This window comes from Engraulis encrasicolus, chromosome 15, assembly GCF_034702125.1.
Source record: "Engraulis encrasicolus isolate BLACKSEA-1 chromosome 15, IST_EnEncr_1.0, whole genome shotgun sequence".
Classification (NCBI taxonomy): Eukaryota; Metazoa; Chordata; class Actinopteri; order Clupeiformes; family Engraulidae; genus Engraulis; species Engraulis encrasicolus.
In genome coordinates, this window is record NC_085871.1 from 5642903 (window position 1) to 5670207 (window position 27305).

Genomic DNA, 27305 nt, shown 5'->3' on the forward strand with positions numbered 1-27305 from the left:
TGGCGTCTGGGCATCTGTCCACCTGGCTGGGCACCCCGGTGCTGGGTTGGAGGGTGCTGGGCAACAGGTATCTTCCAGCATCCACCCGTGCCAGGAGAAGTCTCCTCCTGCCTCAGCACCAGCAAACCCCGACACCGACACTCGGGATTCCTCCTCCAACACGACTGGCTGATGCCCAGGTTGGCGGTCATAGACTGACTGCTACACTGTTGACCACTATGGTCACCTTAAAAACTTCACTGCTGGAGGCCACACCTGCAAATGACTTGACCTCCAAAATGGAAGTAACACCCACCCCAAGAATTTCCTCAAGGGATGTGATTGAACACACAGAGACAAATATACAGATGGCTGTACCACAGCCGACTTCCTCTCCCACACTGAGTCTTGCACTTCCTCCATCTCAAGACCAAACACTCCATCAGATGTTTACCAATGGCCTTAAACATCCTGACTCCACAAAGACAGTTCAAGACTACATTTTGCCAACACCGCCAATTCCCCACAGCGGACTTGAACATTTGTATGAAGAATCCATGGACATTTCATCAAAGACCAAACACTTGCCAAACTCAAGCTCTGCATTTCTATCAGAGCCACAGACTCAAAGTTTAGATTATGATTTCAAACAAGACATTTTTCATCATACTCTCAGCTCTTCTATCAATGTCAAATACTATACAGCTACACTCACCTCAACATCTACACACATTTCAGCATTTACACACACTCCCTCCCTACCAATGGACAGGTTCACAAACCAATGGGAAGCTAGCCCTCTGTCCTCCACTGTTTCCAGTAACATACTTGAACCAAGCCACTCATTTGGGGTGAGTACTACTTTCAACCATCACGGCGCCTCTGTGATGTCAAGGTCATCAGTACCCTCGGTGGTCTACAACACTAACCAGGAACAACCTGCCATAGAAACGTCAGAAACAGCCACGTTAGAGTCAGATATAAAACTAGAGGCAGCAGTATCAACCTTGTCTCCTTTCATGACTACTTCATTGATGTCATTCACTCCTTTGCTGACGACACTGCAGCCCAGCAGAACATTCCCCATTCATCCCGACACATGTTTGAGTGTCACAGCCACTAGTTTACATATGACCACCACTGACGCCAAGCAACCCCTACACCCCGCACTAGTCACAAAAACTACAGACATTGGGGTCACAGGGAAAACAGATACTGTGCATTCAGAAAATACTCGGCACATTGTCACCTCAGATGACACCAGATCACATGCTCAAACCTCAGCTTTGTATACCACACCAACATTGATGACATGGGGACCCATCATATCAGTAGTACAAACGAGCCAGGACACGCAAGCATCTGTGTTACCAATTAGCAACGTGGACAGGGAAAATATTATTCACAGTACATCGTCAAGCCACCAAGGAAGTTCCGCTAAAGACACTGCAATAAAGTCCACACCGACTTTTACTGCATCTTTCAATGTCTTGGGCTCTGACGACAAGGCAACAACTGTTCCCTCACTGCTAACTAGAATATTTATTTCTCGCATCCCTTCACAGATCAGTAACTCTGTTCACCTTCCAGTGACAAACTCTTTGTCTGATGTCCCATCTGAGCTCCCAGATTTGATTGCAACACATTTCATGTCTTCAGAAGTACATGTAACAACACCTTTTTCTACAGAACATCTCATAGTTCAATCCCATCACTTAGACTACTCTGTGTTACATCAGGCCCAATTGTATGAGACAGAATTTTTTACGGTGCTACCAACTACCATGCCACTCACAGTGCAAACTGAAATAGCAAGTGTCATTCCATCTTCCCCACACTCACTTGAACAAGCACAAAGCTCTTTGAAGATACAATCACTGGCTACAGTTTGGATGACAGATACACCACCATGGAACAGTGCTTCTTCATTTGAAGCCTCATACTCCACCGGTATGTAAACTAATATGACTGCTAAAATATATGGCTTTGACTTTGTGGTGTTTATTGTACTGTATTGTACTAAAAGTACTGTACCAGTACTTTTAAATAAGAATTTATTGACTCGTATGCTTATCTTTAAAATGCATTTCCCTTCTTCCTCTTTTAGAATTCTCTATGACCTACAATGTCACCCCGACAGTGGAGATGCTTTCTGGAAAAATAGCATCATCAACCACATTTAGTCCATACTGGCCAAAAAGTACACATTCACACATCGATGATGAGAGGTGGAGTGTGCCACCATCACTATTTGAGCCAGTGTCTTCAAAGACTGCACCTCTGCAATCAGAACAAGCCTCCCAACATGCCTCTGAGGACTACACCAGTTTCCTGCAGTCCCTCAGTTTCACCACTGTACAATCGCCCACGCGGAGTGATGTGTCAGTTTTAGTGCCAACAATGATTCTCCGTTCAATGCCTCACACTTTGTCGATCTTATCCACCACAAACACTCGGGTGGAGACTCCACTTGTTACTCCTACACTAACCATGAACTTGTCTTCCTGGATCTCGTCAACCCCACAACAGCCAGAGGTTGGATCTTCAGAGACACAAACCACACCACCTCTTGATATGGAGACCATTATAGTTACATCTTTTAGCCTTGAGACAGGCACATATTCTCAAAGTGTAGATGTACACAGCAGCCTTGGATATCCCTCACCAACAGATCCCATTTTAATAATTGCTGATGCAGCTTCCTCAGCAGCATCACTGGGCATGCAAGACATCATCACAAAGGAACACATAGAGCCTTCTTTATCCCATGGCCTTGAAGAGCCATCAGCATGGGCAAGCAGTCTGAAGCACCACGAGCCTTGCTATAAAACTATAGCATCCCATAGGACAGGTGAAATGAGTTACATAAGAACAGTTATCACTTGTCAATGCATTCAGAACACAATGCAGATGTTAAAAAAGACAAGCCATACACCTTTCATGAGTACCCACAGCCCCCTAGACGCCACAGCTACTCTACCTGACACCGCAACAGGAGTAGACCTGACAAACTCACACATTTCCAAGGTATCTATTCAGGAAACCCAACAGTCCACACAAAGCAGCCACTGTAACAGAGGAGCGACATGTAGCACCATTAATATGGAAAGGGTAACTATGCACCTGCCTCAAGTCAGTGAGCTGTTAGCGACCCCCACATCCTTTAGTTCTACAGCAGTGCAGAATACTGATGGGACAAATATGCCTACGAGTGCAAATACCATTGTGCTCAGTGGAACTTATTCCAAAACTGTTGACTGGGGAGGGGTTATTTTGACAGAACAGACCTCAAGCATTCCTCTGACCAACACTCCACACAACTCCTCACTACATGTAAAGACTACACTCAGTGAACCCCAGAGAGACTGCATACCTACCTCAACGCTGTCATGGAGTCCAAAACCTGCAGTGGAGCAAACAACATCCACTGTGCCTATTATCACCACCACCGCCACCGCCACCGGTAAGGACTTAGTTATGTTATGCACCATTGCTGACACTGCTTCAGTGTTATTCTTACTATGGGTTTGGGTGGGGTGCTGGTATTGGGTCCAAAATAAAACAGGCACTGCATTCATTGTATTTGCTCCTCTTATAATAAATGAAAGAGGCAAAACACACAATAAAACAAAACACTCATAATTCCCTGAAATTTACTCATAAAACACATTTAAATGTATGCTTTCAATGTGTAAAATGTTTTAAATGCATATTAATGCTGTCAGGGCTGCTTACAGCTTTGGCCGGGCCCAAGACAAAGTCCTCTGAAAGGGCCCCCCATCCAATTCACTCAATGTAATGAAGACCCAACTATGGGCCCCCAATCTCCCTGGGCCAGGGACATCTGACCCCCGTGTCAGCTTCCCTGCATGTTATGTTGTAGTATTTAGTGAAATCAGTTCCTTATGAGTTTTCATAATTGCTGGTGATCTAATTGTTGGCATGAAAATACGACCAATCCCACCCTTAATTTTGTCTCTTTCCATTTATTGCAGGACTAGTTAACAACCCTCCAAGAGTGATGGAAACCCTCCCAGTCCTCAAGGCCGTCATTGGATTCCCATTCCATTACACAATACCTTCCGGCACATTCCAGGATCCAGAGGATGGAGAAACCGGATCACTGTCCCTGCAGCTCCATTTTGTTGATGGGCCTCCCCCACCTGAACAGTCTTGGCTGGGCTTGACTGGCTTGCAGCTCCATGGCATACCCCTGGAAGTTGACCGGAAGTTCTCACCCCAGCATTTGGTGTTGGTTGCCACTGACCGCCATGGCCTGTCAACCAAACTCTCTACCACACTGGAACTTAGTCGTTCATCCATGGAACCATGCTACAGCTTCAGTCTGGTCACCAAGCGCAGTCTTTACTCTTTGCTTGTGCAGAGGAGCAGGGTGGAGCTCTTGCTGACAAAGTTGTCAACCTTTCACAATGACCCCCATGGGGATCATATTGCAATTTTGTCCCTGGAGCCAGGGTCCACGGTCGTCTCTTGGTACAACTTCACATTGTGTGAGGGAGACCACAAGTCTGACACAAGTCTTTGCCCAGACACTCAGATTCAAAGCATGTGGGCAGCCATGACGGCAGTCGATGGACGGGTGAACCCTGCCTTTAACACAGCAATGCTTCCAGAGTTCCCCATTCACGAAATTGGCCAGATCGTCTATTTGGGAAAGTGTCTGAACAATACTACAGACACTTCCACCGAAATAATTCCAACACCAGGAAATTCAACCACCGTACCACCACCAGACAGGTATTACTGGATGGCTGCTGTTCTTGCAGCACTGCTGGCAGTCTTCTGCTTGGTGCTACTAATCATATTGGTGTGGGCAGTGGTACGTTGTTGTCAAAAATGCTTTAGGACACACAGGATAACTCAACGGCCATCAGGTCAGTCTATCCCTCAGTACCTGTTGGACAGGAAGGCCTTAAAGCCTAGAAAACCTCCTCTGTTCACACAAAACGTATCCCCACCACCCCCAAAGCTGTGGATCACCCTCACTCCAGAGCAGGACGAACCTCAAACACCCAGCAGCAGCAGCCAAAGTGGAGAAGCACAGCATAAAACACAAAAAGAAAGTCAACAGCTTCCTCCATACTACCAATATCCACCACACTAAGCTACAAGGGGGCTTTGGAGAAACGCATTACGCATCAGTGTGATGTATGATAATTCATTCTGATCAAACATTCACCTGCATTACTGAAGACTCAGGGGGAGGGACATCTGTGGACTTTTGAAAAGCTGCAAACAATTAATGATCTAAAATTGAGCATAAATAAAAGCACAAGACTGTTTGTCAGTTTATAAATACTACTTTGAAGCCAAAATGACTCTCAGGTAATCTACCAACAAAGAACGCCGAAAGGAATCAATTATTAGAATAAGTGCCTTGCCTGCAAATCCATTTCTTATATTTCACAACTTAATGTTTTTGCAATTAAAATATTTTTTTGTTATGATGAGAACTTACTGCACACCCATCTTTTTCAGAAAGGATAATCACACCTTGATAACGGCACTGAAACACATTGAAAACATAGCAATTTAATATAAACGTTGAGTGGGCATATCTGTGTGAATTGTGCATTTTCACAGTATGATACAGACTGGATTTGTTACATTATTTGGTTCCATGTATTTTTTACACACACCATCCTAATAATTTCCCCTTATGTGCGAGAATAAAAAGTTCAAATGCTATTTTCATTGACAAAGTATTTTATGTATTTCATGTTTGACAGATGCTCATTCAACTCTATTGAGAGGTGTAAAGATAATCTGAAAAAAAAAACAAAAAAACAACAACAAAGAAACAGCTAAATAATGTTTATACTTTCTCAGAAATCTCACGTGTACAAACATGGGTTAAAAAAGACAATGACCAAGTGAGACCATAAAAAATGCCTTGTTGCAAGACTCTTTTCCCCCCCCCTCATACCCTTAAAAGTCTTTGTGAAGCATACAGGGGTGCCAGACTTCCCACGTCACTCCTGATGTGACGTTCATTGTGACATCACATCCTTAGAGCTGTGGCATAATTTCCTCGAGTGGTGTTGGAGATGTGGAGAGACTTCCGCTGAGCTTGCGCCCATCATCTAGTGGCTTTGCCATTCTCATGTGTATCCATTCTGTTGGGGGAAAAAAAAGTTATAAAGCAGCCAAAATTAGTTTACATTATACAGACAACAGACAGGCAATTTTTCCAGGTGGTATGTATAAGCATTCAGAACGACATTAGCAGCATGTGTTCAGTAATTATTTAATTTACTTGCACACGTAAAATAAAAGTTCTCCAAACATCCATTATAAAATACAACAGCGAGGTCCATGATAATAATAATTAAAAAAAAAAAACAATATCAGCATCTCTATGAATGTGGAGAAATTTGGGAAAAAAAGGGATACGGACCCATTTTCATCCTTCAGATGCTGATACAGCTCCGCTTTGTTATTGACAGAGGAGATTCTTCCGGCGAACTCTTGGTGCTTCCTGGAGTTGACTGCTGTGATCCTACTCGTCCACATGGAGAGCAGCGACACTGGCCCTGGAAGAGAACCGGGAGGAAATTAATTAAGAGCACTTAAAAAGGGGAAAATGTGTAGAAATGTGGAATTGGCATGATAATCATATGGGAAATAGTGAGGCACGGTCTTATTGTACATATAGCACCTTAGATACTCAGCCAAAGACACGTTCATATTTGCAGCACCATAGTGAAACACTGTATATTTTTGCTTTAACTAGCCTTCTCTGGCATTGGTATATTTCTATTTTAGTGGCATCTTAAATGGCATTAACCATGTCCACTTTGCCAAGCAGAGAATCTGTATTTTGTTGCTGTACCTTTAGCCTTCTCTGGCACTGGCACCTCCTCGGTCAGGCGGGGTTTCTTGTTGAGGGGCTCTGGGGAGTCGGGGGAGTCCTTGATGATCTCAGACTCCGGTGCCTCCTCCTTCTCCACTGGCTTCAGTCTGACCAAACATAAACACAACAGTTATTACAAAATGACCCAATACTGTACACCGTTATTTGTAGTAGCCCAGACCCACCCATACTGTGATGCAGTGGCATAGGGGTTTGTATTCAACCCCCTCAAACCAACCAGCCTATTTTTGGCTGTTCTTTCGGCCTGAGAAATTAGACTCCAATAATAATCAAATACTAACAATAGGTCATATAGTAGGGGCTGTAAGCCGAGAAATCGTTACGCGCTGGATAGAAGCATATAATTCGGTACACGTGTTCCTTGACTGATTTGAAGACATCCTAGAAGGGGTGCCCCTTGAAAAAAAAATGTCTACCATGTCATATACAATATGTCATGTTGGTAACGCATTACATTGTTATTACATGACATTATCCTTAGCTGACAATGTTAATATAGTCCTCAGAAGAGATGAAGCAAGGGTAGCCTGCTAGACCAGATTGATAAAACTACAAAATGTACATAGTGTGAAAGTATGGGTGAGTCTGTGCTTACGTGCTTGACAGCATGTAACATTGTGAACGATTTGAGAAGATTCTTGGTCTGAATTAAAATGAGCATTGCCAACACTAAAGCTATGGTGAGAATAGACTGCTGCTAATGCTCGATTTGAATGGGATAGTGTCAGTGCAAGATGCCCTAGGTAGCAGGTTCCCCATCCTCTAATTTCCATAACAGATATACGTATTTTATTTGTATGAGAGAGGGTAAAGGACAGGACCTTTCCATATGTATGAAGAACCCCATAAGATCACCTAATTCTATATTTTTACAAGTGCATATTGTGAGAGCATTTCAGTCATCTTTAGAATGGCATTACAGATTACTCAATATAGGCCTACATGTAGGCCACAGTATGACTTCAGTTCAAATTAAATGGGAATGATTTCTTAGTGTATGTTGAGTAAGAAGACAGATTTAAAAAAAATGTTTATTTGCAGACAAGTCCTCACCTAGTACTTGTCAAAAGTTGTATTAGTTAGCTCAGTAATCATTGAGTACTTAAAGTGCTATCAAAACTGACAGCTGATGGACAACATGTACTGTAGGTCTTTTGCCACCCTTACCCATAGGAGAAATATCTATATAGAACAACACTTCTCATATGGTATATACTATGAAAGTAAATCATTACCTGGACTCATTTTCTTGATATGCAAGGCACATAAATAGTCTGGGCGGAAGAATAGTCGATCATACCCCGCCCCCCAAACAAAATGCCACACGACTTTTTTTAACCTTCAAGATTTTGAGTGGTAACAGTAACATAACTCATTCCCACTACACCGTTTTGCATAATATTGTACATGTCCTCAGAATGCTCTACATCAGTGGTTCTCAAACCTTTTGTGTGAAGTACCCCCTGAGAAAATATTGAGCTCTCCGAGTACCACCTTGACAACCAACATTAGAATATCGCAGTAAAGGCCTTCCATATTCACTTTTTGCCAGTCAATACAGGAGAGGTTCATAATGGTATTCCAAGTACCACCAGAGATGTCTCAAGTACCACCAGTGGTACGCGTACCACAGTTTGAGCACCACCGCTCTACATGTTTCAGTTCTATAGTTGTACTGTACAGTACAGTGCAGTGCAGTGGAGTGCAGTACAGTACAGTAGCATACAGAATGGTGCAGTATAATAAAGTACAGTAGAGTATAGTACAGTACAGTACAGTAGCATACAGTACGGTGCAGTACAGTACAGTAGCATACAGTACGGTGCAGTACAGTAAAGTAAAGTACAGTACAGTACAGTAGCATAAAGTACGGTGGAGTCTAGTTAAGTACAGTACAGTAGCATACAGTACGGTGCAGTCTAGTACAGTACAGTACAGTACAGTACAGTAGCATACAGTACGGTGCAGTACAGTAAAGTACAGTACAGTACAGTAGCATAAAGTACGGTGGAGTCTAGTTAAGTACAGTACAGTAGCATACAGTACGGTGCAGTCTAGTACAGTACAGTACAGTACAGTACAGTACAGTACAGTAGCATACTGCACGGTGCAGTAGAGTACAGTACGGTATATCACAGTACAGTACAGTACAGTACAGTACAGTACAGTACAGTATAGTAGAGTACAGTACAGTGCAATACAGTAGAGTACAGTATAGTCTTATAGACGTTAGCCCTCCAAAGCCAATAGGATTTCCACATGCTGTTGTTTTAAGTTTTTGAAAAATATTTTAGTAGCCTATGTGAGAGAGGGAAGGCAGGCAGACATGTTTTAAACAAAGGACCACACCCACAAATAAAAAATAACGAGCAAACAATAAATTAAGTGGTTAGGTAGCCAACATGTCATTTATATTAAAGCCAATAGTAGATGGAAAAACAGACATGTTACCATTTTGCTCTTTTAAAACAAAGTATCTGTCAATATACTGTATGTATGGTGTATTGCAGGGGTCCCCAACCTTTCTGGGTCTGAGGGCTACTCGAGGGCTACCAAGGGCTACCCGAGGGCTACTGAGGGCTACTGAGGGCTACCCGAGGGCTACTTGTTTGTTCAAAATCCTCTACTGATGTCTTGACATCATTCCCAAATCACACTATGACTGAATAATTTGCTTATAGGCTATGAAGAAATAATCTCATAATTAAATTCAGTAACTGTGATTAAAATCTTATGGTCGTCACTGTTTACAATCATCCTTGGTGGGCACCTCAGAAGCTCCTGGAGGGCTACTTGGAGCCCGCGGGCACCACGTTGGTGACGGCTGGTGTATTGCATATTGATTATTCATAATTTCCTAAGCATAAATGCCCTTATCACTACATTGTACACTTAGGACTGCGATATACATATCTGAACATTAATCAGCATACATTTGTCATTTGACAGCTGTCACTGACACTTGATATGTACATGTATTATTGACTTGATTGATATGAATATTTCAGTTGGACTCCTAGGGTTAAATCATTGAGGGGGTCCTAAGGAAGTAGTAGTAGTTTGTGTGTGTGCGCGCATGTGTAAGTGGGATTAAAATTATTGTTTGCCATCTTTATCTGAAGAGCAGACTGAGTGTCTGAACCTGCTAATGCTAGCATGCTAACATTGGGACAGTTATGTGTGGCCCAGTTCAAGGGTTTATCTCTTCTCCCCTAAATTTTCTAACCACAATTTTCTTTTTGGATGTTATAGATATGACCCACTGCAAATTTTTAAAACTCTTAATGAATGTTGGTTCAATAGCTAAATACCCAGAAATGAGCTCTCAATTGTAGAGTGATCTCATTCTGACCATGGTTTTTATGATTTTCCTGTTTTTGAATCTAAATAAGACATATATAACATTGTTTTTATGGTAAGTTTTGCACATATTTTCAAAGTTCAGTTTGTATACATCACACACAAATAGGTGGATTGGCCCATAACACCATTATTTCCATGCAGGCAGTACAGCATTTTACTACTATTGGCTGGTTTTGGGCAGCCATCTTGGATTTACCCCATAAAAATGACCTTAATGACATTGAAATTTAGGGCACCCCTTCTGAAATGATGGAGAACACCCTAAGGAAGGTCTACACCGATTTTGGTGCTTCTATCCAGCGCGTAACGATTAGGCCCTTTTTGGACGCTAAGAGACCCAGCTAATAGGAATGTAGGGCTAGTTGTGGGGGGAAAAAAAAACATTTTATCCCACACTTCTTGTCTATGGGATCTTTGGCAAACCAAACATGAATTTGACCAAGCATCACTCCACTGCAACTGTGTGGGAACACTATCGAAAAAGCATCCTATAAATCATCCGTGAGGATTATCATTCTCTTGACCCCAAGCGTGGCTCTAACAGTTGGGCACTGGGTTGATTCGCCGGTGACCTGGGTTCGATTCCCGCCTAGGTCCTTTGTAGAACCTTCCCCATCTCTCTCTCTCCCCACTTGTTTCCTGTCCAATCTCTCACTGTCCTATCATAAATAAAAACTAATAAAAGACCAAAAAGCATGAAGACTTTTCGTCCCTCAGCCAAGAAAAGCGTTGTAAAAGGTGTAAAGAACCACATGTTTAGACCAGAACTGCTGAATTTAGATGGATAAGGAACAAAACATCTTTTAGTGCCAAGAAAACATCCAGTTGTTTATAACCAGTGTGCAAGATCCAGGGGGTTGATTGGGGAAACTGAGGATGCAGGGTTTACAATACCTACTGTAAGGGACCAGGAGGCACTACATTGCATCTAAAAAAAAGTGAGGACACCCAGATCCCCCCCTCTGGACAACCTAGTGTTCACAAAATAAATATCTCTATTGCGCAACAATTGGGAGATGGGGTCCCACCGAATACTGGCGGGCAGGGCTCTAAATTAACACCAGCCAACCGGTCAAATGCTGGTGAAATTTCAGTCTGGCTGGTAGAAAAGACCAACTCACTAGCCATTTGACCCATTTGTGAGTGTGTGTTTGGCTAGTAAGATTAACATCTACAAGCCATTTTGGCTGGTGATGAAAAAAGTTAATTTAGAGTCCTGCTGGTATTTCTCACACTGCTTACAACTAAACCCGGTTGTCATAAACGGCACTGCCAGATCACCCTAGTGGAAAATCGCTCACCTTTCCGAATCCTGCCAGGACTTGTCGTCCTCCTTGCCGTTCTTCTCCGCCTTCTCCTCCTTGTCCTCCCTCTTCCTCCCTCGCTTCTTCCTCTCCTCCTCCTCGGCCGGCTTGCTGCGGCAGGCGCTGATGCACTCCAGGACGCGCTGGTGGCCCTCGCTGGTGTTGACGTGGGCCTTCACCAGGGTCTCCAGCTCGTTCCACATGATGCGGTACTGCTCGTCCCTGCAGTACAGGCCACAGACAGACAGGCAGGATGACGAGTCGGTCAGACCCAGCAGGGCAGTGCTCATCACAAGCCTCTCCTAATGCTGACCAATACAAAACGTTATTGTGCAGTAGGGTGCGCATGTACGGATTCTGACTGCTTGTGCAAGTACGACGAGTTATGCTTTAATTATTTTCTTCAATGTGGGTTATCGAATTAAATCAAGTGCTTTCTTTCAGAATGGTCTTTAGAGTTCAGTGTCTCCTTGGAAAAAATTTAGCATCCAAAAATGTACATGATAGGGAGGGTAAACAACTAGCAGCGACATGCAAGATTAGCAGTATGGCAGTGAGCAGGTCCGCTGAGCACTTTCTCCAGGCCCAGGACAAAGTCATATGAAAGGGCCCACCATCCAATTCATACCATGTAATGAAATGCCATTGGAATGAAATCCCTGGCTGTGAGCCTGCCCTGTACCTTTTGGGCCCTTTGCCCCGTGAGCCTACAGTGGAGATGGGCAGTGGGTCATTCTTCCTCTCCATGTCCACCAGGTTGTAGACGGTCTTCTGGCAGGTCAGCACGTCCTCCTCCGTTAACGACTCCTTCACTATGAGATTGGCCAGGGGAACCACCTGCATGGCACCAAGAAGATGTAGTAAGCACTCCCTACAGTCAATTATTTTACCCTTCTCTTTGAATACTCCCTCCTCCCATCTGGACTTAGATACAGGTTACCCTTTTTTAAGACTAAAAGAGGGTTAACATCTTATTGCCTAGAAGCATCCAACTGTTAAATAAGTTAGGTTCAGACAGATTTAATATAACTTCATATAATAAATGTATATAGGATTTTAATTTAATTATTTCTATTTTAGCCTAGTTATCATCCTCTCTGCCAGGATTTTATATTTTTTATGTGAATCTACTTTGTATAATTTGTTTGTATTTTAGTTTTGTCCTTGTATTATGTTGTAATTGTCTGTTTGTCCAAGTGTTCCCAAAACGCAAAACAAATCCCCCCCCCTGCTATAAAGGCATATTTATTCATTCATATCCATCAAAAAGATATTTCATTCCAAGTTAAAGAACTCAGAATTGGAAACGGACAAATTCAGATGTGTAAATTGATTGAATTGAACATGCTCATCACTGGAAATTAAAACTCAATAGATTAAAAAAGGTGTTATGAGCTATTTTACAATGCAGTAGTGACTCACGGCCTGCATGTTGAAGATGGTGGTCTGGGAGATGATCATGGGCCAGTAGCGAGTGTGCCGCTCCAGCTGGCCCTTCGACCTGTCCGATGGGAACTTTCCGGAGCTGTCCCTCCCCGAGGACTCTGGGAAGGGCGTCAGGCGGTTCTCCCTCATGAACTCGCCAAAGTCCTGGAAAGTTAGGGTGCAAGCTTTTTTTTAATAATCATCAATTATAATTGCTCTTATTTGGTTTTATCTTCAAGTTGGTTAGATTGTGTTCTGCAGTCCTCCTGCACCCTCATGAATCTAAATGATTTTGGACGTGTAAGGTCGTGTGACATCAAGGTCATAACTGGCGAAATGAAAATGTGTTCTAAATTAATTAAATAAATGAACTGACTGATCCCATGTCCAACTGCAAATCCTATAAAGAAGATTTCAGAAGGGTTGCTCTTTGTGTAAGGGAAATTAAGAGGCAAACACAGGCACTCCTTAGACACATGGATGAACAAGTAAGACACCCTGAGTCTTCGCTAGAACTAAATCTTGCATGAGTGAACATCAGTGTAAGTTTACAGGTCAGATGTCAGTCTGGAACTTTGGTAAACCAAACAGGTCGAAACAACACTGCTTTTCAGTTACCCTTCCAAGTACCTGAGTTACCTTTTCTATCTGAAATGCTCACTGTGGGGAATAATGCGATGCAACTCACACCTGCCCATGTACTATGTGTTAAAAATAGTCAAAAATTTGGCTGGGGCACAGTCGTCTGTACAATGGCAAGACAAAGAACACTCCTTTTAAGACCATTGGGGAAACAATTCTTCTTTCATCATGTCATCCGTCAAACAGTACAGTTGCAGACTATTCAGATCTTCTAATCTAGAGGTACCGTTCACTCTGTGTGGCCAAGTTCGTACGTATTTGGGTCAACATGTTCTTAGATGGTTAATACATTCATAGCGCTCTCCATCGTTCATGTGGGGTGTGCAATCACAAACTCCCCAATTTCATGTCAGAGTTTGCGAGATCAACTGACAATGACATGTGAGACACCCCACACATATCCGTGTTCGTCTCACGTGTAGGCTACCAATGTTGTGACTGGCCCCGTCATACCTTGATGCGGTAGTCCGTGACGCGGCCGCCGCAGCCCTCGCTGATGGACGGAGGATCCTCCAGCGTGGAGCGCGTGCTGTTGAGCACGTGCAGGAAGATCTCGCCGCCGTGGCAACTCAGCATGTGGCTGATGACCTTTGACCCCGACTTGCGGGGCTGCTCCAGAAGGACCGAGCGACCTGCCAAACACAACAGCAGAGAAGTCAGAGTTTCCCAGAAAACAGTTTTAGTCGAGGTGGATAGGTGGGCAGCCGGCATTACAGGCATGTGACTACTGTAATTGGAGAGGCAATATTGTACAGTTTCATATGAACTGTAATGTGAAATCTTGCAAAAAAGTTTAAAAGGTAGAGTATGTAGTAGGCTTGTGGCCAGAAGAGGCATTATATCTATGCTACTCATGCAACTATGCTGCCCATTCCCAAATCCTGATCCAATTCCAAGTGAGAAAGGTGTTTACAATTGAGGTGGCCACCTTTAATGTAATCACCAAGAAACATCCGTCACAGACCAAGTGATGAATAATTTCCTGAATGTCTGCCTCAGACGGTCTGAGGTTTCCGTTTCACAACACTGCGGAAAGCAGCCGACGTACCGTTCAGCAGGAAGTTAGTTAGGCAGGACGAGGGACGACTGTTCACATCCACTGGCGATATCCGATAGGCACCCGTGCAGTAATGCAACTCTGGAAAACACAAAGGAACAGGCAGCAAGGCATTAGGGAAATCGGGGTTTAATGAACTGCTGGTGCTCTCCTCTCGCTACAGTAAGTCAAAACCACATACTTGGTGCAACCAACATCGGAACGAGCTGATGGCAAAGAGCTGATGGTAATGAGCAAACGATCAGACCAGGTAACATCAGCTAATTAGCAAAAGCACCTGCGTCCAGTGCACAAGCATGGTTACTTCCTACCACACAGTGAGTTCCATGTCTTTTCGAACGAAAGTTTAATTCCATTTTATGCTCGATTGCTTGAGTGCTCCATTGGAGTCAATGTAAAGGTAGGGGGGCTGCAGTCTTGGATACCCAAATGCTCCGTTCAGCACCAAATGTCAAAATTGTGATGAGAACATCTCTACTTCACCCCAGAAGTCACACAAACAGGGCTTAATGTCTAAAATAGCGAACCACCACTTTAACATCAACTAATGATTCATGACACACGAGGGAGTTAAATTAAAGTTTAAGTGTTTTTTATTCAGACTGCACTAACATATTTGGATATCAAAGGAAGCTGAAGTTCTTATATTCTAAATCCATGCAAAGAAAAGTCAGATTTCATGCCATCTTATACATGCCAGAAATCATACATCATAACTCTATTTGTATAATGTTGTACAGTAGAGTGCTGCCACCTACATGCAGTGCTGTACAGTAGAGTGCTGCCACCTACCTACACTGTTGGTGCGAGGAGTGCACCACTTCAGAGTCACCGTCTCCTTGAGGCCACTGTCCCTGCTGGTGCTGCCAGCCATGTGCAGGTCACCTGGTGGAGTAATCACACAACCAACAATCAGCACAACATCCAACAGAGGACAGCCATGTATGAAAATAGCTAGAACATGAAAATAGCAGATTTTGTGTGTGTGTGTTTGCACATCAGAAGTAGATGTAACGAGAGAGAGAGAGAGAGAGAGAGAGAGGGAGAGAGAGAGAGAGAGAGAGAGAGAGGGAGAGAGAGGGAGAGAGAGGGATAGAGAGAGATTAAATCTATATTGAATGTACTGTATCTTTCTGCATTTGATTTGACTGTATATTCATATTATATAATGTTAATTTATAGTCACCTCCCCACCCCATCTCATTTAGAACTGCACTTCACAGACAAAAAAACTGGAGCTTTCACTGGCAAAGTTTTCACTGTCTAAACTCAGGATGGACACCAGTAATTACTAATGTATTCAAATGGCTGACAGTGAAAGAAATGTAGCATTAACAGGGTTGCGTGAATGGGCCCTAATAACTGGTGGTGTAGGTCCACAGGTGGCTCACCGCTCTTGAAGAACTCCATGTGCGCGTCTCTGTGGTGTAGGAGCTCCACGTCGTAATTTGCTGACGTGTTGGCGTGCTGCTCCTCCTACCATAGCAACCAAGCAGGGACACACACACACACACACAAAATAAGGTTGCTGCTTTTCTCAAATGAATGTCAAAATGACTAATTTTCACGTCTGTCTGTGTTCATGTTTGCTAAGTGACACAAGAGTCACACTCGTCATCGATCTATATAGTCAGTAACATGGTGAAATCAGTGACACCAAGAACACGTAGAGACGGGTGAGAGCAGCCAGTTGTGACAAATATTTCAGGACACTCGGAGACACAGAGGAAACGTACAACACCGCAATAGGGAAGCGAGAGGAGAATAAAGGAAAATAATTGGCTGCTAAAAGACTATTGTGCAATGTAATATTTCACTTCTGCAGCATCAGTAGGAAAACTATGACCATCTCTACTGCTCATGCGAGAAGACTACATTGTGGGGCCAGCTTCCGAGGATATTTTTGGAACACTTGGAGGCCTGAAACTAATTGTACTTGGTGAATTTCTTGTGCTATGATTTTATACATTATCCTGCTGGCATCATGAACCACAGCTGATTTATGTAATGCTGATCTCTCAAACAGTTAAGTACCTTCAGCTATCATATAGGTCTACCCTGATAACAACCCTTCACTTTATGCTTAATATAGCATTTATAAAATAAACAATTATGAGATTCACCTTCCATGTAAAAGAGTATATGCTGCCACTCTCTACGGTGCATCTCTATGTGCACCACATCAAGACAGATGTGAAGATGAGACACAATTATGGAGAACAGAGGACTACTTCAAACACTGCACAAACTATCAGAGCTTGGGCAAAACACTACATCATGAGGTCATGGGTTGGCCATTTCTAAGCTGGGTTGCTAATGGAAAGGAACAGGGCACACTGGTGTGGAAGGATAGGAAGGTAATTGTTTGGGATTTGATGGGGATTGGGAGCGTGTGAAGTTCCATCTTTTTCAGACATCATCATCACACTGCATGTATGGAAACATCCATACTGTAACATTCTGACCAACGCTTGACTGGAGTTTAAAAAAAAGCATATCTCAGGTTACCAAGACATCCTCTTCATCATGTCACAGTGCTTGAACTTTGATCAGGGTTTGCATCCCACTTTTACAACAAAATACTGATTGTGTAATCTCACTTAGTATACCAGAGCTACAGTAGAGATAAACACCAGACTCCCTCGACAAAGCCCAGATGAAGTTCACAGCACCGACATGAAGGGTTACCGGCAAATTGAGAAATGTCAGCTCTCAGATATGCATCTACCATGTTTTTTGTTTGTTTAAAGGATAATTCTGCCAATTTCAATATGCTGTTGCATTGCTCATGCTACCCTTCACAATGCCAGTACCTGGTCAGGGCTCCAGACTAATTTTTTTGCACTGGTGCGCCTAAAAATTATTTTTAGGTGCACCAGCACAAAATTTAGGTGCACCCACATGTTTTCACCTATGCCCACAGACACATGCACCTCAGCTTTAATTAAAAAAAAAATATATATATATAATGAAGGAATGACCGCATTGACGCATTTTATTTTGTGATGAGTCACTACTGAAGATTGGCTAATAATTGTATGCCCATTAAAATGGGTGTTTAGCATTGCCTATTCATTTTGTTCTACTGATGGCTGGTCGCACCGGTGCGCCTAAAAATATTTTTTAGGCGCACTACTGAAAAAAATGGGCGCATGTGCGACCAAATTGGTCGCACTCTGGAGCCCTGCTGGTGATGCTGCATTTTTCGACTCAGCCCTTTCCGAGATCTAAGCTATTCTGATGGGGGCAGACTTGAAAAGTAAACATACACCTGCCCCCATTACAATGACCACGATCTCAGAAAGGGCTGAAGAAGACAACAAATCTCAAGTACTGAGAAGTCTAGGGCAGTGTGAGCATTACAACTGCATGTCGAAATTGGCATAAGTTATCCTTTAACCCCCACACTCCCACCCAACCGGAGACTCAACAGGAAGCCTTGGCAGAATGCTGGGGCAGGGTATCAACGTTGCCACAACCAATTGCAGCAATTAACATCTGATGGGGGACCACAAAATAAAAAGTCAAAATGCATACAGCCTCCCCCCAAGAGGGGGACACCGAGTCAGTCTAGATTGAAGAGTACTGACCTGTTCACAAACATTTAATGTGGGCTAGCGTAGCAAAACAGAAAATAGCGCATGAAAAACACAAGCCATTTCAGTGTGAGTATAAATACAATATGACGACACACAGGCATGCATACATCGCAGGCAATGACAAGCAATGAGTGCAGTGAAATAAGCAAAATCATACTGAATTCAAAATGGATGAGAGAAAAAAAACAACAGGCCACACATTAAAATGTCTGACAAATTAACAGACCATGGATTTGTGAACTTGTGGAATGTGCAACGATTTGTGAACTGTGTAATGAATTAGAATTAATATATAACAAGCGTTAATTTAAAAAAAAGTAATACTTTGAGGACTGGAGTTAGAGCACCATTATGACGGCAGTGAACGTCAGAAACAAACTCTACCTTCATGGGGATGTTTGTGATGGTGGTGGAGGCCAAGTCAAAGTGGTGTTGAACAAGCATGTTGAGTTTGGAGGCCAGGTGCCTTCCAGCCCGAACACTGTGCACCTCACTGATCAACACGTTAGAAATCTGGAGGTAAAAGATACATAAGGTGTAATTGCATTTTGCGTGTTTCATTACAGCTTAGCCCAACTTTGCGGTTGTCGTAAACTTCCGAATTCCTCATGTAGTTACTGGGAAGTAGTACATTGTTTCGTGTCTGTGCACTGGTCAGCTTCATTGTGGAATGCAGGGAGAAATACTGGACAGGATGCTGGCTTTTTATGATGTACTTAAAAAAGGGCCAACAACGGCTTGCTGTACATCACATCCTGCCTTTTTAACAGGAAACGTTGAAAATAACATTCACACTTCTATGTTACACACTAACTTTATATAAAGCGTCCTCTGTAGCCCTTACCCTTGTGAACACACCAGAGGAGACCTATGCAACAAAGAGTCGGTGGATTGTGTTCATATTCATAGCAAGAGCGACACAAGCGAGGGAAGCGACAGACTAGGCCTGTTAAAAGCAAAATACCAGCATTCTCACATTCCAATTAGCTGCAGTAGCTGTCCCCGAAACACCTTAATCACGAATTAGTATAATGTTCAACGAAAAACTGTCACTCAAGTCGTTCAAATTGTCTCTTGTCGCCCAAATCGCCAGCGAATCTATACAAAGTCAATAACCTCTGCTGCTGGTGTGGCTCTAGTCACAACTTATGTATTTGTGCCATTACATTTCCACAGCGATGCTAGTGGATGTATTGTTTTTCCATAAACTCCACTATTCAATGTTGTAGAAAAACTAAAGTGATATTATGTTGAGGTGAAATGCCAAGTGGAGCAGGTACATTTGTCCCCTTGGAGACAATTCGGTTTGACCTTGACCTTGACCTGGGTGGACAAGTTAATCGGTGCTGAAAAGCACGAGCCTACCTCCTTCTTGGCCCGGTCTGAGACTAAGATGTCGTCCCCTTGAGGGTACACGTGGACCAGCACCAGCTCACACTGTTGGATGGGCATCAGTCTGAGGGAGAGACAGTGAGCTTCCATGAGCTGCCTTCATTCATGACCAGTGGTTTCATATGTCAACAACATGACAAATCCAGAGTTGTATAGAGTAGAAGGTAAAGTGCTCTTACAGATGTAATCACAACATTAGTAGTATATGATTTTACATGGTTTCAAGTTTGTAATATCACATTACAAGTGTTGTAATTACAAATGTAACAGTACTTGTATTTCTACTTTATACAACTCACGGCACACTGCATTGCAATATAAGCACACGGCAATAGCAAAGTAGTTATCATAATGTCAGTGTTAGCGGCAATAAATGGCAGAGGAAACAACATATGAAATAGTAGCAATGACTTGCTGGAGGCATTTCCCAAACTGACCTGTCAGATCCAGCTGCCAGCTTGTTCTGTTCCTGTATCGTCTCGAGCACACAATCCTCCAACATACGCACATGTGTATCACTATAAGAAAAACAATTTTTTTAGAGATAAAGCACAACATACTAACTAAGACCGATGCTTTCATACTACTTTAATCACGAGTACAATTATGGCACATCAACAATATCAAAAGGAATAGGCTACTAAGTTCAGAAAATTGCTTTGCTGCAAAGGAAAAAATTATTTAGTTTTAAAAAGTTGCAATGTTGCTCAAAGACTTTTGGGAGAATTTTTCCAAAGTCCAGACACCCTGCAGTGTAGTGGTGTGCGTTAACAATAATTGATTTGGCAAAGTATCGCAATTGGGGGCAGGACAACTCATTAACCGATTCGACAAATGCCATAATCGATGCAGCCTATTTTTTAAAGTTTCAATTACTTATGGGCATTCAAGGAGCAAATGAACTTTACATGAAATTATAGCACGTAAAGCATTGAAAGCTGCAGGATTGATACACCCAACAGCCAATAAAATGTTGTTCAGTATCTGACTGCTTGTATTGCCTCATGACTGATGAGAAATGTGTCCTTGCTTTCAGAATATGTATTTTTTGAAATAAGGTTCGCACACTTCTTTGGATTTTTCTTCTTCTTGAAGAAGAAAAATCCAAAGAAGTGTGCGAACCTTATTTCAAAAAATACGTAATCTTTTTGTTCAGCACCAGGGATTGTGCACAAGTAACTCTCTACACTTGCTTTCAGAATAGAAATGCAATGCATTGCAATGCATTGCAATGCATCGTAGAATCAGACTGAATCGATTCAAATCGAATCGTTGTAATCCAATCGTAAGGGCAGTGTCAAGACACACCACCACTGCAGTGCTTGCTGACCTCTTGGCGTTGGTCAGGCATATGATGCGACCTCTGTTAGCCACCCTGTCGGCCGTCTCCATCATAGCCTTGCGAGCCTCGTGCTGGTACTCGGTGATGCTGCAGAGGGACTCCACGGCGGCCACCAGACCATGGAGGATGCTGCAGCACTCGGGGTCCTCCTGGGGGTTAGGGGGCCCGATGCCAGCCAGTGACGTCATCAGCTGCGGCACAAGAAGGGGATTCCATTACTTTACATGAGGCTGACCCTTTCACCTAAAGCAACTTAAGTGTTATTACAGGGTTACGTTTCCTGGAAGAATGTGTGATTCTTGCCTTACTTAAGGGGACTTCAGCCATGGATGAGGGAGTAGGGACACACAGGCTTCCAACTACTTATGGTGGGAATTGTGGGATTTGAACGTGCAAGTCTGTTCCCAGACGAACAGACCCTAGGCCTAGCTCCTCAAAGCAGACTCCCCTCACCCCTCCCCACCCCAACTCCAAAGAACTCTTTTCTTGTTTGGTTAAATTAAATTACTAGAAACACTTGAAAGCAGCTAGCACAGCACTGTTTAATCAAATTAAAGCTGTCTGCTTGTAGATTTGTCTGAATATTTACCTCTTGGGTGCTCTGGTCTTCTTGTCTCCAGCTGTTCAGTCCGTGGAATTCAGAGTCACTCACGATGTAGTTCACCTGCAAAACAAGGCACCAGAGGAGAAATGTTAACATTAACGTGTGATAGGCAGCAACTACAAAACTAGCCATACCGATTCACAAAGCTGAAATAGTTTGATAAATAGCAGTGGTCTCGCATACCTGGAGGAGCATTACAAAGATACATTGTTCAGGCTAATCTTGATGACTTAAGTCAAGTTCTAACTCTCCAACACCGCTAGACAATGTTTTAGAAGGGAAATTAATCTTTAAGACATGGTTGACACCAGTTGATCGAAGTTGAGTTGAGACCAGTTGATCCAAGTTCACATTACTTTCATGCAAGGCAGGGGTGGGGAACACGTGTCTGGAGGAACGTTTGCGGCCCTTGAGGCCCTTTTATCCGCCACCGATATAATTTTAATGTTCTGCAGCTTCACATGAAATATGACATATTTTGTGAAGGATTCTTAGAAAATACATTTGCAATACAATTAAGTTATATTCAGGGGACTTAGAGAAGGTGGGGTCTGTTTTAGCTGCCTTCAATATAGGCCTAATGTGCAGGGGTAAATCCTGGTTTGTGTCTATAGTACGGCCCCACGGGCTAAAAAACATGCTTTCAAATATGGGACTGCTTTGGAACTGCACACAGCCACCAAGGACTTCAAAGTCGAAATCCTGAGAGCTAAAAGCAATTACAAAACAATGTTGGAAAATAAAATGGCTGCTAACAATTTGGGTCCAGCCTGGTCAAGTATGAAATCCATTGCAGGTATTAGTAACTCAAAGAATGTAAACACTGTTATTTTAGAAGATTTTGATTCTGACGCTGATCTTGCTAATGGCCTTAATATTTTTTTCTGTCGTTTTGACACTTGTGATTTTAGTAAAGAACAAAGGAACTTTTTCATAATTTATCAGATCAGGATCATCACTACAGCGAGGAAAATAAGTATTTGATCCCTTGCTGACTTTGTTGGTTTGCCCACTAATAAAGACATGATCAGTCTTTAATGTTAATGATAATATGTATTCTAATATGGAGAGACAGAATATCAAAAGGAAAATCCAGATATTAACTCTAAAGAATATATAATAATTGATTTATATTTAATTGAGGGAAATAAGTATTTGATCCCCTGCCAACCATTAAGAGTTCTGATCCCGCAGATCAAATGGCACTTCCAATCAACTTGTTATCTGAATTGAATACACCTGTTAATAGTAACCTGCACAAAAGACACATTGAATCTGCAGAATCAGTCCATAGAATCAGTCAATCAATCAAAAATAAACTCGCCAACATGGGACAGACCAAAAAGCTGTCAAAGGATGTCAGGGAAAATATTTTAGAACTCAACAAGGCTGAAATGGGCTACTGGATATTAAAGAGCAAACTGTTGGTGTATTTCTTCCCAATTTCAGGACATACAAAATGATCATCAATCATCAATCTTAGGCCTGTCTCTGGTTCCATACAAGATTTGACCTTGTGGGAATTTAATAACCAGAAAAAAGTGAGATAAAGTACCTTAAAACTGTATGGGAGGAGCTAGGAAATGATCTCAAGGCAGCTGGGACCTCAATCACTAAGAAAACTATTGGAAACACTTGATACCACAGCGGATTAAAATCCTGCAGTGCATGTATGGTACCCCGGCTTCAGAAGGAACCTATTCAGGCTCACCTGAGGTTTGTCAATGAACGTCAAACTGGATTAGGATATTACTGGGAGGTGCTGGAATCAGATAACACCAAAATCAAACTGTTTGGCATTAACACAACTCTATGTGTTTGGAGGAAGAGAAATGCTGCCTATGATCCCAAGAACAACACCTTCTCCAACATCATAAATGAAAGTGGTAACATTATGTTTTGAGGTTGTTTGTCTGGCCAAGACACAGGACAACTTCACATCGTCAAGAAATGGATGGAGGGAGACATGTAAACGTACAATGCTGCATGCCAACCTCTTTCCCACCACCACTAGACTGAAGGTGGGTCATGGATTGGCCTCCCAAAATGATAATAATCCATAACATACAGCCCAAGCAACGAAGGAGTAGCTCAAGCAGAAGCACATTAAGGTCATGAAGTGGCCTAGACAGTTTCCAAACATTAACCCTATAATAATCCTGTGAAGGGAACAGAAGTTCCCATTTGGCAAGCTACAGTCATACAACTTACTTGATTTAGAGATGATCTGCAAAGAAAAGTGGACAAAAATCCTTTCTAATATACCCACAAACATTGTCATTAACTGAAAGAAACATCTGACCTCTGTATGTGAAAACAAGGGCTTTGCCACCAAGTATTTTGTCTTTTTTGACTAGAGGGGTCAAATACTTATTTTCCTCAATGGAATACAAATCAATTAAAATATATTCTTCAAAGTTATTTTCTGGGTTTTCTTTTTGATATTCTGTCTCTCTATATTATAATACATTTTATCATTAACATTATAGAATGATCATGTCTTTATTAGTGGGCAAACCAACAAAATCAGCAAGGGATCAAATACTTATTCTCCTCACTGTATGTAATAAATAAGGGCTCAGTTGAAAAAGCTCTACGTTTTACCAACCCAAACAAAAGCTGTGGTCCTGATAATATCTGTGGTAGGTTGCTTAAGCTATGTTCTAACGAATTGTGTACAGTTTTTAATTACATTTTTAATAAGTCTTTAAAAAAAATCGATATGTCCCTAAATGTTGGAAAGATGCAATAATTGTCCCTGTTCCCAAGACAAGGTGTCCCAAAGTCGAGAACGATTTTAGGCCTATTGCTCTGACCTCACTGGTAATGAAAGCATTTGAAAAATTGGTAAGAAATGTTCTTTTAATGAATACCCAGTCTGATCTCGACCCATTCCAGTTTGCATATAGGCAGAGGCGTTGAGGATGCAACTGATGAATTTTCTTTTAAAACATCTAGGAGGCAAGGGAGCACACGCCCAACTATTATTTATTGATTTCTCCTCACCTTTCTGCCTTCAATACGATTCAGCCCCATGTTTTAATCGAAAGACTTCTGGAGCAATTTAAACTGAGCAGGAATCTCTTGGGCTGTGTGCTGTATTTTTTAACTGACAGGACACAAAGAGTGCGGGTCAATGGAGTGCTATCTGACCAGATTTCTACCTCCACGGGCTCGCCTCAAGGTTGTGTTCTGTCCCCCCTTTTGTTTATCCTCTACACACCAATATGTGTCGCAGTAGCCAGGAGGACCGATATATTCTGAAATATGCAGATGACTCAGTTATTGTCAGTCTGTTAAAGGACAAGGACACGGGTCATGGTCCAATTGTTCAGGAGTTTGTAGATTGGTGTGAGCAGTCCTTTCTACAACTGAATATTTCTAAAACAAAAAACATGTAAGTTATGTGGACTTCAGAAGACACGCCACTAATAAGGAACCAACTACCATAAAAGGTCAGGTAGTGGAATGTGTTGACAATTATAAATATCTTGGGACCACAATCGACAGAAAACTCACCTTTGTGTCACACTGTGAATCTGGGTATAAAAAGGCGAACCAGCGCCTACATTGCCTACGGAAGCGGTCATCCTTCCATATAGATAAAAAGCTGCTAACCATGTTTTACAGATGTTTTATTGAGTCAATTCTGTCCTTTAGCCTTTTGTCATGGTTCAGCAGCTTACCCCTCAAAAACAGAAATTCCCTGAATCAGATTGTGAAGTGGGCTGGTAAGTTAATTGGAGAATCACAGCTCAACATGGAGTCTCTCTACAGTAGGCAGTTGCAGAGACTGGCGGGGTCCATTTTAAATGATACATCCCACCCACTATATGGTGAATTTCAGCCTCTCCCCTCAGGTCGTAGGTTCCTAATGCCAGCCTGCAAAATTAAGAGGTATAGATGCAGTTTTATCCCTTCTGCTATTAAAACACTGAATAGCACATGAGTCCAACATTTTAAGGTTTCCCCCCTGTTTTTATATACATATTTATATATTTATTGTTTATTTTCCTTCTTCATATCCTTGTTTGGAACACTTGTCTGCTTGTCATGTTTTTGTTTTTGTTGTCCTTGTTTTGTTTTGTTATTGTCCTTGTCACTGTCATTAGTATTGGGCTGTTGGTGCAAGTTTTTTGTGTCAGTACTTTGTTGTCTGTGTAAGCTTTTGCTACTTTTGCCTGCAACCAAATCTACCTTCGGGTACAAATAAAGTTACCTTACTTACCTTACCCTTGTAGGACTTTTATGGCCCTCGGATGAATTTAAAGTGGCCCCTCGAATGAAAAAGGTTCCCCACCCCTGATGTAAGGCATTTACTCAGGTGACTAATCTACTTTCTGGAATAAGTGCATGCAACCAAAGCCACCACAACTCACTAGCTTTCCAGAGGGATACACATCATAGAGAATGCGGCAGTACTCCATAGAACACTCCACTGCACAGGTCCACAGGGATTTGGAGATTGGAGCCAGGGGGATCATGCCCTGCGCTCGGCTCTTGGTGAGGATGTCACATTCCACCTGCTGCCGGCTGGACTCTGCCATGTAAGGGCAGTGGTCAACCACAAACACCGTCTTGTGGGAGACGCCGAACATGTTGATCCCGGTGCCCATGCAGCTGATGGTGTGATCATGAAGGGATGAAGTGGAAAGAGGGAGAAAATCCTGTTAGTGTGTTTTTTTTCTGGCGTCTGGGGTAGGCTACTGCAACAGTTAAAACGACCCACATAATTTAGTAAATAAAGCAAATGCATAATAGCCTACGCATCTCTGGTCAAAAGCTGTTCACAAAGCAAAACCGTCCACGAAAATTCGATGGCTGAATGAAACGTAGTGAACTATATAGTTGGAGATGATGTGACAGAAAGCTTGGTTGATCACCAAGAAGGTTGATCACCAATAAGGTAGTGGCTGATGAAAAATAATGAACTCTCCGAACGTTTTCACCCAAAGACTTAAGAAAGATGATAAATGTAGATCGTCTGCGGTCAGTCATACTAGATCCTAAGCCTGACAAGGATTTTTGCCTGTCCACTGGCTATCCATCAAGTTGAAAATGTGGCTATGGCTAGGAAGCGGCGTTGCAGAAAGTTATATTTTAACTACCGCGGCGGTGCACCAAGGTTAGCTTGGTTTCATTGCTTGCATCTACAAACGTGTTGGCAAAATGTGCTCGCGGAACTACAGTGGCGACTATTTGGATTGTGCAATAAGCCAGAATGCACTTTCATATCACAAAACAAATGATAGGCTACCATACCTGATCATTGCAGCGGTTTTTGTTGCAAGGGAGGAGAAGATGCTTCATAGACCACGGTTAGCTTCAGCTAACCAACCACTGGGCTAGCTTGCAAAGCTAGCCATTTCGCTTGGTCGTTGGAAACACGTTCTAAATCCTTTTATTGTGCAGTTTTCGACTATTTGGCACAGACATACGGCAACCTTCCTGTGCACTAAAATAGAAGTGATGGGTACAATGAAATGTTATCTTAAACACAGGTTCATGTCTGTCTAACTACTTTTCTCACACTAGGCTGGATTTCTGTGTACGGAGCGGAGGATGTCTTTGTTGGAACAAGTGTCCATCACTAAAATAGCCCCGTGCGTAAACATATGGCTAAATACACTTTCATATTGTGGTTCCCATAGGGCAGTGGTGGTTCCGATTGACTAATCAATGGGAAAAAAAATTGAAGAAGAA

General features: G+C 42.5%; 1 protein-coding gene across 1 annotated transcript; it reads right to left on the bottom strand.

Annotated features, from left to right (window-relative positions):
- Positions 1-5512: 5512 nt before the first annotated feature.
- On the bottom strand, positions 5513-27177 carry ints13 (integrator complex subunit 13). The gene is made up of 17 exons (XM_063216867.1): positions 26865-27177; positions 25982-26222; positions 21588-21662; positions 20987-21189; positions 20094-20174; positions 19630-19720; positions 18649-18777; positions 16057-16141; positions 15458-15550; positions 14657-14746; positions 14062-14240; positions 12964-13131; positions 12224-12378; positions 11539-11763; positions 6833-6960; positions 6398-6533; positions 5513-6116 (listed from the first exon to the last, which is right to left on the bottom strand). The coding sequence occupies exons 1-17, from the start codon at positions 26870-26872 to the stop codon at positions 6080-6082; spliced, it is 2124 nt and encodes a 707-aa protein (XP_063072937.1). The 5' UTR covers positions 26873-27177; the 3' UTR covers positions 5513-6079.
- Between the last annotated feature and the right edge of the window lie 128 nt (positions 27178-27305).

Excerpts from the sequence above, each read along its gene's own strand:
- ints13 (XM_063216867.1), bottom strand. Across the intron at positions 20,175-20,986 it reads TGCCTGACCAACGCCAAGAG|TGATACACATGTGCGTATGT; the intron begins GTCAGCAAGCAC and ends TTTTTCTTATAG. Across the intron at positions 14,241-14,656 it reads AACTAACTTCCTGCTGAACG|GTCGCTCGGTCCTTCTGGAG; the intron begins GTACGTCGGCTG and ends TGTGTTTGGCAG.